The sequence below is a fragment of the Pelobates fuscus genome, chromosome 2 (assembly GCF_036172605.1).
Source record: "Pelobates fuscus isolate aPelFus1 chromosome 2, aPelFus1.pri, whole genome shotgun sequence".
NCBI lineage: Eukaryota > Metazoa > Chordata > Amphibia > Anura > Pelobatidae > Pelobates > Pelobates fuscus.
In genome coordinates this window covers 378,765,062-378,780,078 of record NC_086318.1, presented here as the reverse complement: position 1 = coordinate 378,780,078, position 15,017 = coordinate 378,765,062, and the positions used below count along the sequence as shown (strand labels likewise).

The 15,017-nt window shown below is 38.1% G+C and overlaps 1 protein-coding gene across 1 annotated transcript in view; it reads left to right on the top strand.

Moving 5' to 3' along the window:
* Positions 1 to 15,017, top strand: part of USP34 (ubiquitin specific peptidase 34) — a 132,457-nt gene that overhangs the window by 18,975 nt on the left and 98,465 nt on the right. The window contains exon 2 of the mRNA XM_063443750.1: positions 11,880 to 11,967. Within this exon, the coding sequence (XP_063299820.1) occupies positions 11,880 to 11,967 (88 nt within the window). The remainder of the gene's footprint in view (positions 1 to 11,879; positions 11,968 to 15,017) is intronic.

Below are 15,017 nucleotides of genomic sequence, written 5' to 3'. Positions count from 1 at the left end.
AGAAATATAAAAACAGCCCTGGTCCTTAATGGTAAGAAAATTGAAAAACAGTCTAATCACTAAGGGGTTAACAGAGCAGAAGATAAATATCTAAATTAAACAGATTGTACAATAGAAGTTGTTTAAACTGTGTATCTCTTTGAAGTAAATGCTCAGGGAGATTATTCTTCTTTACACCAATTCCACTCCATTCAGCTAAAGATGTTTTGGTGCTTATAGTGTCCCTTAACCCTTTAAGGACACGTGACATGTCATGATTACCTTTTATACCAGAAGTTTGGTCCATAAGGTGTTAAAATCAGTTGCATTTTGAAGTGAGAACGCAGCGCATGGCATTTGTCTGTTAGATGCCCATCTAGGTTCGCTCATTATGGGGCAACACTCAGAAGAACACTGAAGTGTAAATGAGAGGTATTTTATGTCTGTTGCATTCACCCCCAGTAAACGCTGTAATAGTGTTTATTGGGGTGAAGGAGCAAGGTATTGTCTCATCTCTTTTTAAGTTTGAAATTGTTTAGTAGATGCATTTTTAATTATCAATCAGAATAGTACAATGCACCCTCTAGTACTACTTTATTAATTTCATTTTACATGTATATCAAAGAAGATAACTTACATTGCTCTAAAGGGGAACAGTCCCTTTTCTGTAATATATATCATTGAATAAAACATTGGAAATCACCTATAGATTAACCTTTTTTTTTCATGGATGTTTTTACATATTTTTTTTTTAAATTATTTCAGATTTAGAGAATTTACCTCATAAATGTGAAATCAACACAAATGAGAGAGCCATTGACCAAAATTCTTTCACCTTTTCACAATTCCTCCCATATATGCAAAAAGGACCCTTCATCTTTATTGAGAGCTAGAGTTATAAATTTTTGCCATCTTTGGTACCAGATACCACCTATTCAGTACTTTAAATACCACTTCTAGAATGTTCAAACAGTGTATATTTTTACTGGTTTGAAAACACCTGGCACCACTCTTCATTTGAAATTTAAATTTTCAGGTCTTTCTCCTATTTTTTAACTGTCAGGTTATTAGTGGGAGCTTCTATTTTTAGCAAACTGCTCCTAGTTTTAAAAGAGACCTGTTTTACCGTCTCATTGTTTAGTAATGCACTTAAAATTTCTATACCCTCTGAGGGGTTATAAAGAATGTTCTGTTTTATAAAAAAATTTTATCCTCATATGATTAAACCATTCCTTTAATGAATAATTGAAATTCCTGAGTAACTCGAATGGATTGATTTTATAATTTAACAATAATTGATTGATATACTTTATGCCCTTTCAGGTCCACTCTTCAATATCTAGATCCATCACACGTAGAGTAATGTTAGAACTTTATTTCCTAACCCACTCATATGTTTCAGGCTGTCCCATTCATACCATAATGAATCCAGACACCTGTTGGAAGCCCTAGCCTTTTTGACCCTCTCTACCCTTTTGCTCAACCACACCATCTGGTTCAGATCTTCTTCTTCCCTGCTCATTTCTGTTTCTAGTATATATCAGCTTTCTTCTTTAGAACTGTATAATTGTGTTTTATACAAATGGAAAACAATATTTGAAAGGTATGTATGATGCACATTAGGGAAGCGTATTCCACCTTTTTTTTTTTTTCTGCATCAGTTGTTTTTTGTTAATTCTGGGCATTTTACCTTTCCAAATAAAATTAACAAAATCACTTTGTACCATATCCAACCACGGTTGGGCCATTTTTAAAGGGATCATACGAAATAAATAAGTCTATTTAGGCATTAATCAGGTTGATTCTCACCCACCAAGATAATTCAATGTGTCTCCATTTTTTCAGGGAGGCATGAGTATATCTAAAGATAGTTAAAAAAAATAAAAATAAAAAAATAATAATTTGAAATCCCCTATAATTTCTGTTAACCTTTTTCATGGCTTTTTTTTTTTTTAAATAAAAAAATTCTATTAGTTCCGATTTAGAGAATTGCATCATAAATGTGAAATCAACACAAATAAAGAGGAGAAATAAAAATATTTGTTTTCGTTTCTCCTCTTTTTCTGTTTGTTTTCTTTATGCCAACGACTAGATGCCAAGGACAGAGCTTGGCAAAAGATGGCAGCAACCACATGCAGAATAAAGTGTTGATTCTACAAAAAGAGTAAAATGTTACATTGCCCCAGGAAGCACCTCTAATAGCCATAGGAGTGGCCAATGGAGGTATCCCTAGACGTGTACCAGCTACAACTCATCTAAACCCCTTGATGATTGTTCTTTCCAAGATTATAAGCAATCAGGCATGGCTGCTGTTCAGGCTTCCACATAGTCTGTTGGTATAGCAGGAACTAGCGTTCCCGCTCCCAGTAAGTGCATGCCATTCAAGTACTTGAACAGCCAGAAGGAAGTATAAGCTCTAGCCTGTAATATCTGCCATTGTGGGGCTGGGTTTATAGCTGCAGCACCACTAACTGTTGTAATTTGCAGTTTCTGCATAATGGGGAATTCCAGGAAAGCAGAGAAAAGTCTTTGCTTCCAAGTCTTTTTAGCAAACTTGCTTTGTTTTTCAGTTCATTATCTTACAACGCATAGCACAGCAAATGAAGGCTATTCCGTTGTAATTTGGGTTTTTGTGAATAGCCGTATCCCACACATTGTACAGAAATTCAGTTAAATTAAAGTGCAAATTTGTTTTGAATAAGCAAATGCCTTATGTGAATATCAAAATGAATTAAAACAGTGTAATTGTGACTGCTAAACAGCATTCAGCTGATGTTTGGTTGCTATTTGGTATATAGGAAATATACCATTGCATTTTATGTTAATTTTTTTTGCTTGTTGCATTTGATGGATAAAAGACAAAATCATAAACTAAAAAACAAAACAAAAAAACTTAAAGGAGCATTCTTAGCACCAAATCAACTTTTGATTAATTATGTATTTTTTGTGTATAAGATCATGCCCCTGCTGTCTCTATGGATTATGCACTTACGTAAGAATTCAAAGTGAATTTAAAATTTAAGGCCATAGTAGCTGAACTGAAAGTATACTTGACTTAGACAATTTTCCTAGTTTAACAAATTGTTTTTTTTTCATCTTAAATTTTTAAATTGACTTTGAATTCTCACTTTGGTAAATAGTCATGTCACTGTCTCGCTGCTCAATTCTCTGCAATTTAGGATTTAACCAAGCACTATAAGCAATACAGCCTGAAGTGGCTATGGTTCCAAGAGTGCTGTGGTGACCCCTCTTTGACACAGTTCAATGTTTATTGGTATTTTCTTAGGCAGGATTGGAGTTAGGGTAGCTGGTTGTGCGCAGGACTTTGGAGAGACTACTCCCAGGTATATCTAACAGAGCTCCTATAACCGTATCCAGTCGGTGTTTGTCTTCATTTGTGTTTTTATGAAGTTCAGCAGAAGCAATGGTTTGCTACTTTTCATGCCACAATGCTTTCATTTGGAAATATTCTATACAAATTGTCCCATGACATCAGACATGTGCAAGAGCAGTATGTGCTTGAAATTTCAGGAACTTTCCAGTTTCTGCATAATGGGGAATTCCAGGAAAGCAGAGAAAAGTCTTTGCTTCCAAGTCTTTTTAGCAAACTTGCTTTGTTTTTCAGTTCATTATCTTACAACGCATAGCACAGCATTGGGCTACCCCTTACTCCAGTATAGAAAACCAAAACAATATGCACCTAATGCTAGACTGTGTGTATATACTTATAAGGTTAAAGTTAATGGGGCTTGGTGTAGGAATAGGATGCCTTAGTATTAGGGAGGCATTTAGAATTTTAGGTGCAGCTCCTCTGGTATGTGTTAATGTATATAGACCAACCAAATGAAGGCTATTCCGTTGTAATTTGGGTTTTTGTGAATAGCCGTATCCCACACATTGTACAGAAATTCAGTTAAATTAAAGTGCAAATTTGTTTTGAATAAGCAAATGCCTTATGTGAATATCAAAATGAATTAAAACAGTGTAATTGTGACTGCTAAACAGCATTCAGCTGATGTTTGGTTGCTATTTGGTATATAGGAAATATACCATTGCATTTTATGTTAATTTTTTTTGCTTGTTGCATTTGATGGATAAAAGACAAAATCATAAACTAAAAAACAAAACAAAAAAACTTAAAGGAGCATTCTTAGCACCAAATCAACTTTTGATTAATTATGTATTTTTTGTGTATAAGATCATGCCCCTGCTGTCTCTATGGATTATGCACTTACGTAAGAATTCAAAGTGAATTTAAAATTTAAGGCCATAGTAGCTGAACTGAAAGTATACTTGACTTAGACAATTTTCCTAGTTTAACAAATTGTTTTTTTTTCATCTTAAATTTTTAAATTGACTTTGAATTCTCACTTTGGTAAATAGTCATGTCACTGTCTCGCTGCTCAATTCTCTGCAATTTAGGATTTAACCAAGCACTATAAGCAATACAGCCTGAAGTGGCTATGGTTCCAAGAGTGCTGTGGTGACCCCTCTTTGACACAGTTCAATGTTTATTGGTATTTTCTTAGGCAGGATTGGAGTTAGGGTAGCTGGTTGTGCGCAGGACTTTGGAGAGACTACTCCCAGGTATATCTAACAGAGCTCCTATAACCGTATCCAGTCGGTGTTTGGAGAACTTACACCCAATATAGTAGTTATTCGAATTGTGCAGATTACTAGAAGCTTTGCCTCTGTTTCCTTTCCATTAGGCCTTGTTAAATGGGAGGTTGAGGAGAGGATTGTGCATAGGGTGTATTGTTTGACACGTTCTGTATTTATTACGCAGAGTGGATAGTGGGAACCACACTCAATCCCAACGGCTAAGGGTGCTCCGGATCAGGACCAGCAATCCCAGGATAATGTATAAAAGAGTAGACCACAGGCACTCCAAATTAAAGTCGTATGCAGATTTATTGGGAAAAAAATGCAACGCCTAGCAATGTTTCGACCAACAGAAGTCTTTTTCAAGCTTGAAAAAGTCCTCTGTTGGTCGAAACGTTGCTTGGCGTTGCATTTTTTCCCCAATAAATCTGCATACGACTTTAACCCCTTAAGGACCAAACTTCTGGAATAAAAGGGAATCATGACATGTGACACGTGTCATGTGTCCTTAAGGGGTTAATTTGGAGTGCCTGTGGTCTTCTCTTTTTTGTACGTTCTGTATTTATGTCCAGCTTCACTTTCCACTTACCAAAGACTGCATTGAGCTCTATTCTGTTCTTTGGACACCTTTTGATATTTTCGAGTGTTGCTACATTTTAGAAATTGACTACATAGTATTACTTTTCACTTCAGTGTCTTTGAAAGCATGATTTGAACATTGTCTTATTGTAAAATTAACAATAGTGTAGCTGCTGCTATCTAGTTGTGCGCCCTATTTCTGATTACTCTCTTTTATAGATGGCTGTATGACTGCTATTAGCTTTGCTTCCACTAACTGTTTTTTTTTTTTTTTTTTTTTTTTTTTTTAATTCTTTATTTTATTTGTGCATGGAAATTCACATATAGCACACCGTACCACAATAGCCAGAGTATGCAGAGTTGAACAAAGGTTTACGTTAGTTAGGCAGTGGAAAAAACTTTGCACATTTTTTTTTTTTTTTAAATTCTTTATTTTGAAATATTTTTGTTTTTAAAGGGGGAAGGGTACAGAAGAAAAAACTGGGGGTTAACATTCCTGTTACATAGTGCATATAACATGTGCAAACACGTACTGATGTGCTCATGGTAGGTTTCTTTGTAAGTCTGGGTTGGGTGGGTGTTGGAGCTGGCAGTCTCGCTTCTTTTATCGTCTTGAATTATACTATTTTGCTGCTCCAGGACTAGGGGGGGGGGGAAAGGGTACAGAACTCAAAGGGGTGGGGTACAGGAGGCCTTAGTGTGCTAGTCCTCTATCTTGTGTCTCATTTGACCTAGTTTCTGCGTCTGTTACCTTGTGATGTTCTGGTGAGTCTTTGTGGTGGTCTGTGGGCGCTGTTGGTGTAGGGTAGCGGAGTGTAGGGTGGTGGTTCCTTTCCCCCTTTCAGGGGTCGGTGGTGAAGGAGCTGTAGTGCTTGGTGGTCTTCGTCGGGGGTTGTGGTTTGGTGGTGGAGTTAAGGTGTTTGAGTGCTAGTGGTCGTGGTCGGTCGCCTGGGGTAGGAGGGGTGTATGTCTTTGGTTGTATTCTTTCTTTGGGAGTGGTTATAGGGGGTTTAGGCTTGGTGGAGGAGGGAGGAGTGAGTGGGCTGGGTGACAGAGAAAGAGAGAAAGAAGAAGAGAAAAAAAAAAGAGGGGGGGGGAGGAGGGTGGGTTTCTTCTCTCCCTTTCCTTTCTTTCCCCTTTCCCTTCCCTTTTTTTTCTTTTTTGGGGGGGGTCGTTGCCCCGAAGTAGGTGAGGGGTGGGCTGTCTACGGCCTTCTAGGGGTGCACTTTGCACATTTTTTAACGCTTAACAATGAGTTATATCGAGGCTGATTGTTAATAAAAATAAGAAACTGGATTAGCGTAAGACAGGTTATAATGGTGATAGAGAACATTGCAGGCTAGTTGTTCAAGCTTACGTTACTATGTTCACAGGCTAGGAAGTCCTGCAGAGAGTAGCTTAGGCAGGCTAAGTAGACTGGTATTGTTAGAGAGACGGACCACAATATGCCTTCATTGAGAGAGGGCAAAAAAGTAAAATAAAAGGTCACAGGCAATATAACAAATACAAAAAGCGAATGCCATGTCAAAAAGTGTTGTGGCTGCAGGATTGTGCACAATTTTTGTATTTAGAGATAGTTTAGGTAATTAACAGTAGGTGGTCTAACAGCTGATTCTGTCTTATAACTGACTGCACTGTATCAGGCTAAGCTTGAAGTACTAAAACTAACAACTTAAGCATTATAAATTATGTGAGCATGCTAGAGTAATCTGCTTAGGATAGGACCAATAAATCCCAGGAAGATAAAAAGTGATGACTCGTAGCTGATAAAGCCACTGGGCCCGGCAACTCTGCCAGATCACTGTCACTAGTTGCACATATAAAACAGAGTAAAGAAAGACAAAATAGTGCACTGTGAGCAATTCCCCTGCGTGGATGCTGTTGTGCAGGGTGTTGTGCTGGATCGAAATTGCCGGTAGTGCGTGCTTCGTGGTCTTGTGTATTCGGGTAGTGTGCCGTTCATAGAAGAGTCAGTCATATAAGGCTGCTGGGTGAGTAGGCGTGTCAATGCCATGTTCCTCTCATGTGGGGCCCCCTGGTTGCTCCAGAGGAGTGTATTGTGTGGAAGCAATGTTTCATACCTACGGGGGAGACAATATATATAGTGTAAACGAGGCAAAACAACCCATTGTGGTATACCTCTGGTGTCCTCTTTGATTCGGTCGTATTGCGGTATTTAGTGTCTCTATTAAGAGGAACGGGGATAGCAGGTGTTGGTGTACCTCCGACTGGCAATCTCAGGTGGGCGGTATGCTCATTTCTAGCCCATTTAACCCCTGGGCCAGAGAAAAGGGGGGGGGGGGAGAGAGAAACAGTGGCGAATACCTTCCTCCAGTCTGAGGGAGGTTAATGAGCGGTTATATGCTCAACGTGTTTTTTTTAAACCAGTTATAGGTAGACTGTTCTTAAGCCATTGGATTTGGATAGGTTTTTATTTTTTTTATAATTGGATTAAATAAATTGGGACTCTATTGTGAGCTATGTCTAGCCTAAGATTGATGGCCTTTTTTCTCCATTTTTTTTTTGTTTTTTTTGTTTAACCCCTTAAGGACACATGGCATGTGTGGCATGTCATGATTCCCTTTTATTCCAGAAGTTTGGTCCTTAAGGGGTTAATGTGTGTGAACCAATAAAATTAGATGTAATTTTTAACAAATTCCTTTTTTTCCCCCCTTCTGTTAGGATTTTTTCCCCCTACTCCTTGCACCATAGCCCTCACAATAACATGCAGTGGTTATGATGCCAAGTCTTGTCCTACTGTAAACGGTCAAACGTGGTCCTTCCCTTTTGTGCTGGTGTGGTATAGCTAAAATTCAAACATCTGCATAATGGTACGAACTCATAGCAAGTTAATACAGATACAAAGAAACTAGTCCTGCGCTTAAACTCCCATTACTCCTGGGTGGCAGCAACGACCATAGTACACATCAGCCAAAATACATATAGTAAAAACCAAAGGAAAAAAGTTACCTGCGCTCTTTCCACATCCCTATGTATTTTTAAACAAATGGAGGTTTTTAGTTGCCTTCAGTGGCCATGAGAGGGTATGCCCACCTGCCACGTCAAGGCAAACCTCTTAGGTGGGTCCTTACTCTAACCATTCGCCTTGTTTCTTTGAGCTTCTCGCAAAAATATCTCTGAGACAGAAAGGGGTATTTTTTTTTTAATATACATCCCTACATGCTTATTAACCCTTAATAGGGAACACATGGGATGGGCAACAGCATTGCAACCTAGCTGTATGATACAAAAGTTGCATAGTTACATAGCTGAACAGAGACTTGCGTCCATCAAGTTCAGCCTTCCTCAGATATGCTTTTGCTGTTGATCCAAAAGAAGGCAAAAAACCCAGTCTGAAGCGCTTCCAATTTTGCAACAAACTAGGAAAAAATTCCTTCTTGACCCCAGAATAGCAGTCAGATGTCTCCTTGGATCAAGCAGCTATTACCCCACTAATTAGAAATTATATCCCTGTATGTTATGTTTTTGCAAGTATTTATCCAATTGCAGTTTAAACATCTGTATAGACTCTGACAAAACCACCTCTTCAGGCAATGAATTCCATATCCTTATTGCTCTTACTGTAAAAAAACCTTTGCCTTAGATGAAATCTCCTTTCTTCAAGCCTAAATTTTGTGAAATCGTGTCCTATGTATAGCCCTGTTTATGAATAGATTTCCAGATAATGGTTTGTACTGGCCCCGAATATATTTGTACAATGTTATCATATCCCCTCTCAAGTGCCGTTTTTCCAAACTGAAGAGATTTAAATTTAACCTTTCTTCATAACTAAAATGCTCCATTCATTTTATTAATTTTGTAGCTCGTCTCTGCACCTTTTCTAGTGCCATGATATCTTTCTTTAGAACAGGTGCCCAAAATTGCACAGCATATTCAAGGTGTGGTCTTACCAGCGATTTTATAAAGAGGCAAAATTATATTTTCATCTCGAATTTATGCCCCTATTTATACATGACAAAACCTTACTGGCCTTAGCAACGGCAGATTGACATTGCATATTGCTACCTAATTTGTTGTTTATAACAATTCCCAAATCCTTCTCGTGTGTGGTTATCCCTAGTTCTCTACCATTTAGGGTGTAAATTGCTTGTGCATTTTTAACCCCGAAGTGCATAACTTTGCATTTTTCTACGTTAAATTCCATCTACCATTTTAGTGCCCAGTCCCCCAATCTATCCAAATCCCTCTGCAGCAAGGCAATATCCTCCTCACATTTTATTACTTTACAAAGTTTTGTGTCATCTGCAAACACTGATACATGGCTTTCAATGCCCATTTCAAGATCATTTATAAATTTGTTAAATTGAAGCGGTCCCAAAACAGAACCCTGAGGGACACCACTTACCACTTTTGCCAGCTTGAAAATGTACCATTTATGACAACTCGTTGTAATCTATCCTTAAGCCAATGTTCTACCCAAGAACAAGAATATTCATCTAGACCAATTTCTTTTAGTTTGAAGACTAACCTATTGTGAGGAACCGTATCAAATGCCTTGGCAAAATCCAAGTAGATCACATCCACTGCAACACCCTGATCTATATTTCTACTTCTTCATAGAATGCAATTAGGTTAGTTTGACATGACCTATGTTTCATAAAACCATGCTGATTATTGCTAATAACACAGTTCTTCCCAATGAATTCCTGAATATTATCCCGTAATAGCAGTTCAAATAATTTCCCAGTCACAGAAGTTAAGCTCACAGGTCTATAATTTCCAGGCAAGGATTTTGAACCCTTTTTAAATATAGGAACAACATCTGACTTCCTCCAATCCTCCGGTACAATACCTGAAACAAAAGAATCTTGACAAATTAAATACAGAGGTTCACTTATTTCCTCACTTAGCTCCTTAAGTACTCGTGGGTGGATACCGTCAGGCCCCGGAGCTTTATTTACATAAATTTTGTTTAATAGCTGTAGCACCTTGTCTCGAGTTATCCAATCACAAGTTATCTGCAAGTTTGTTGCAGCAATCATTTGCATATCTCTTACCATAGGATCCTCATTAATATACACTGAAGAAAAATTGTTATTTAAAATGTCTGCCTTTTCCTGGTCTTCATTGACTAACAGACGCATCTCTGTTTTCAGTGTACCTACACTTTCATTTTTTGTTTTTTTGGAATTAATGTACTTGAAAAAATTTTGGGGGTTGGTTTTGCATTCTTTGGCTATCAATTTCTCATTTTCTAGTTTAGCCACGTAAATACAAAGAAACCAGTCTTGCGCTCAAACTCCCATTACTCCTGGGCGGCAGCAACGACCATAGTACACATCAGCCAAAGAAAAAGTTACCTGAGTTCATACCAAGTTGAGACTTCTGCCTTTCCATACCATCTCAGACTGGAAGGACTGCTGACACCTGACAGAAACAGGGAGATGTCAGACCTTTCTTAAACAGTTTCACAGTTTACCATGGCACTGTGCCAGAAGGACTCCTGACACCATAACCACTGTAGAGCATAGTAGGGATTCTAATACTTGTAGGCCACTAATATAAACTATATTTATTAGAAAATTGGTTTCCAGGCTAAATTCTGTGTATACATGATCTGAGCCCCTTTCAAAGGTTATGGGCAATTGTGCATTGTATAGAGTGATTTATGAGTACCCCAGTGTTTATCTGATGCCTTGGTTCCCTTTTACTTTTCTTTTAAAGAGTTGTTACCAGCACTTACAATAGATCTAGTGTTTATAAATTACATAAAATCAGTTATACGTTTTCATATCAACTATGACATGTGTATATTTAGACACTGTTTTCATTTGTCCCAATACCTCCTCTTGGGTTTATTATCACAAGGGGATGTCATGCAGTCTCATGTCAGCTGGGAACCGTTGTACCGTAGTTTTTGATTTGACATTTTTGGATGGTTGTACCATAGAAACCATTTACTGGCTCTTGTCCTCTTGGTAATTTCATCATCTTGCATACCTATTTTAAAGGGAAACTCCAGTGCCAGGAAAACAATCCGTTTTCCTGGCACTGGAGGGTCCCTCTCCCTCCCACCCCCCAATCCCCGGTTACAGAAGGGGTGAAAACCCCTTCAGTCACTTACCTCAGGCAGCGACATGTCCCACGTCGCTGCCTGCTCCTCCCCCGCCGCTCCACCTTCTTCCTCCGTCGGCCGGTGGGCGAGACTGATCCCGCCCACCGGCCGAGGAGTCCCAATGCGCATGCGCGGCAATGCCGCGCATGCGCATTGGCGCACCCCATAGGAATGCATTGAAAATGAATTTCAATGCTTCAATATGGGGATTAGAGTGACGCTGGAGGTCCTCACACAGCGTGAGGACGTCCAGCGACGCTCTAGCACAGATAATCTGTGCTAGGGACCAGGAAGTTCCCTCTAGTGGCTGTCTAGTAGACAGCCACTAGGGGAGGACTTAACCCTGCAAGGTAATTATTGCAGTTTATAAAAAACTGCAATAATTACACTTGCAGGGTTAAGGGTAGTGGGAGTTGGCACCCAGACCACTCCAATGAGCAGAAGTGGTCTGGGTGCCTGGAGTGTCCCTTTAAGGTAAAAAAAAATGCATGTTCTCCATTATGCTCTTTGACCTCAAGTATATCAGTCTTCCAATCGGAACATTTTCAATGCATGGAATTTTCAGTCATCCAAATGTTTCAATATTAAGTTGTTTTGACTTATATATAATTTTTTCATTTTTTTTTTTGTGTGTATTTTTTAGTATCGGATGCAGAAGGCAGTGATGGATTACAGCTTAGAAAAGAACATGCTCTTAAGATATTTGCCTACATTAATTCCTGGACACAAAGGTAATATTCATGTTTCTTGTTATGTATTTTTGTTTTATTGTGTTGAATCAAAATCTTTGATGTTTACAGCCTCTCCAACACCACGCTACACTGAACAGTATTATTAATGGAGAACATTCTATTAACTTGATGCTTAGTTCCTCATTTTATATAACTTTAATTTGTTTAATTTAGTATGGTGATATTATGCATGCATTAAATGTTTTGTTGAGATGTAAGGTTGGTTGCTCCTGCAGCCAGATTGATTGTACATATTTGAAAGTTTCATGTATGTACATCAAGTTGAATAGAGGACAGGGACACTGGTTTTGAAATTCTACAATACATCTTATTGTCTGTATTTTATAAAGCATGACAGAGGCATGCTTATTGGTTTCCTGGTTGATGATTCCGGAGCATACTTAGTGACCCATGGTTGCTTACCATTTAAAACAAAACCAGGTTAATCATATTCAAAGTAGCTCTGTTACTGCCCCCCTCGAATGGTTTAACCACAAAAGTTTCCAGTTCCCACAGGTGGCATCCGGCTTCGAAATCTGATTTACAGGAAGTGCGGAGTGCCGCCGGGCAGGGGCCGCCACTGTTTGGCTAGAGGCCCCATCAGCGAATGCTTTTGACCAAAGAATGAGCTGCAGGATCAGCATCTGGCTTTTGCAGCTCTGCAAAAGTCAGATGTCAAACTTGCCTACATCAGAGACCCAGCGACCAGCAGGACTAAGTAAAAGGGCTAACCGTTTTGAAACAGTTGGTACTGGTGATGACTGGCAAAACCCTTTAAAGGGACACTATAGTCACCCAACAACATAAGCTTAATTAAGCAGTTTTGGTGTGTAGATCATGCCACTGCAGTCTCACTGCTCAATTCTCTGCCATGTAGGAGTTAAACAACTTTGTTTATGCAGCCCTAGTCACACCTACCTGCATGTGACTTGTACAGCTTTCCAACACTTCCTGCAAAGAGTCATCTAATATTTACACTTCCTGTATTGAAAATACTGTTTAATACTGTTTAGAATTTATTATATCCTGCTCTGTTAATAGCTTTCTAGACTCTTCAGGAGCCTCTTGTATGTAATTAAAGTTCAATTTACATTTAAAGTAAGTTACATCTGATTGAAAGTGAAACCATTTCTTTTCATGCAGGCTATGTGAGTCACAGTCAGTGGAGGTGTGGCTGCGCCTGCATAAACAGAAACAACAAACAAAATATACACAAGGTGTATAGTTGTGTAGGCGCTTCCAACTTAAAATAGACAATAAAAGTAAGTGTGACCGAAAGGTGTAATCCCTTAACACCTAAAGGTAAAGTGAAACAATTAAAATAATTCACACCCACTTAGAAAAATATACAGAGTAAAAAGGATATACCACCTATTGCAGATATAGATATGGTGGTTACATCTGTAAAACAAATGAGACATACATAGTGTTTTCCATATAGGTAAAAACAAACAATTGTATCATATGAGGATTGAACTCACAAGGATGGAGCCTCTTAGGCTCTATGTACTTCGCTCTCGGGTGCCTATTCAGGCTTTCGATAATTTTCAGTTGAAGATCCAGACTCCACGAATTCAAGAGTAAATAAGGGTTTATTAATTGATGAAATATTATATTAAAATATTAATAATATAGGACAAAAATAGGCAGATATATGTATAAAATACAGCGTGGTATGGTACTGCAATAATGGCCAAAATTAAAAGCAGCAAAGCACCACAGCATATACACAAAATAACAATACCGCCAAATGAAAGTCCCAGTAAAAAGTCCAGTAAAGTGCAAACGCGTTTCAGCCCTAGATAGGCCCTTCCTCAGTGCTAAATTCCTGGAGAACCTTCAGGGCTTAAGTAGCCCCCTTGATAAGTCCAACTGCATCCAGCTGTGCTTCAGAAATCCCGCCAGCCATATCACTTCCGGTTTTGAAAAAAGAAAAAAAAAAAAAAAAAATTATTTTTTATTTAAAAAACGTGTGACTTCCGGTTGGATGCGGTCATGTGATGTATTTGTGTTCCACCATGCGTTCCACACTCTGGCATGGTGGAATTGACTACAGAGAGTGTTCATATTGAAAGAGGGCATTTGCCCAAACAAATAATACAATAATATCGTAGAATAAATAAACAAATTGAGTAAGCTGTGAATAAATAAATCGGAATAGAAATATAAAATACAAAATATTTGTTAATATAGGTACATAAAAAACATCATATATAAAATAGAAGAAATGTAACTCAGGGGGATGTGGAAGAGAGAGGAAACGTCCTAGAAGAAAAGATATTAATATAAAAATGTAAATATAATATTTAAAAAATATATAAAATATTATATTGTAAAAAATGGACTAACTCAAAATCTATGTTGAGACCTTTAGGGCACATAGTGTCCAAAGTGAAAATCCATTTACCCTCTAACTTACTAAGTTCTCGGACATTATCCTCTCCTCTCCAATTCATCCGCTTCTTCCCAATAACCATAAAACTTAAGAGAGAAGTGTCACCATTATGGAATTCAATAAAATGTGCTGACACACTGTTTAGTGTATCCCCTCCGTATGTTCCCCATGTGCTCCATAATGCGAGTTTTTAGGCTTCTAGTGGTCATGCCGACATACTGGAGCCCACAGGGACACCAGAGGCGATACACCACATTAGTGGAGTGACATGTGACAACATCACGTATTTTAAAACTAGTTCCTGTAACATAGGATTTAAACGTGCTCTGTGTATCTTTCTTAAAAGTAGTATTCTTGCACGGTAAGCACATTTTACATGGATAAAAACCTGGTCTTTGGTTAAAAACATTCTTGTCTCCCTGTATGCAATTAATAAAGCTTTTAACCAAGTGATCTTTAATATTTTTAGCCCCTTTAAAAATAACCTTCGGTTTCTCACCTATGATATCTTTAAGATCCCCATCCGTTTTTAAAATATGCCAGTGTTTATTCACTATGTGTTTAATTTGTTTAGAGTTGGTATTATAATCTAAGATTAAAGGTACATACTCTTTATCCCTACTTATTGTATCTGTCTTTGGTTTAGGTTTTAATA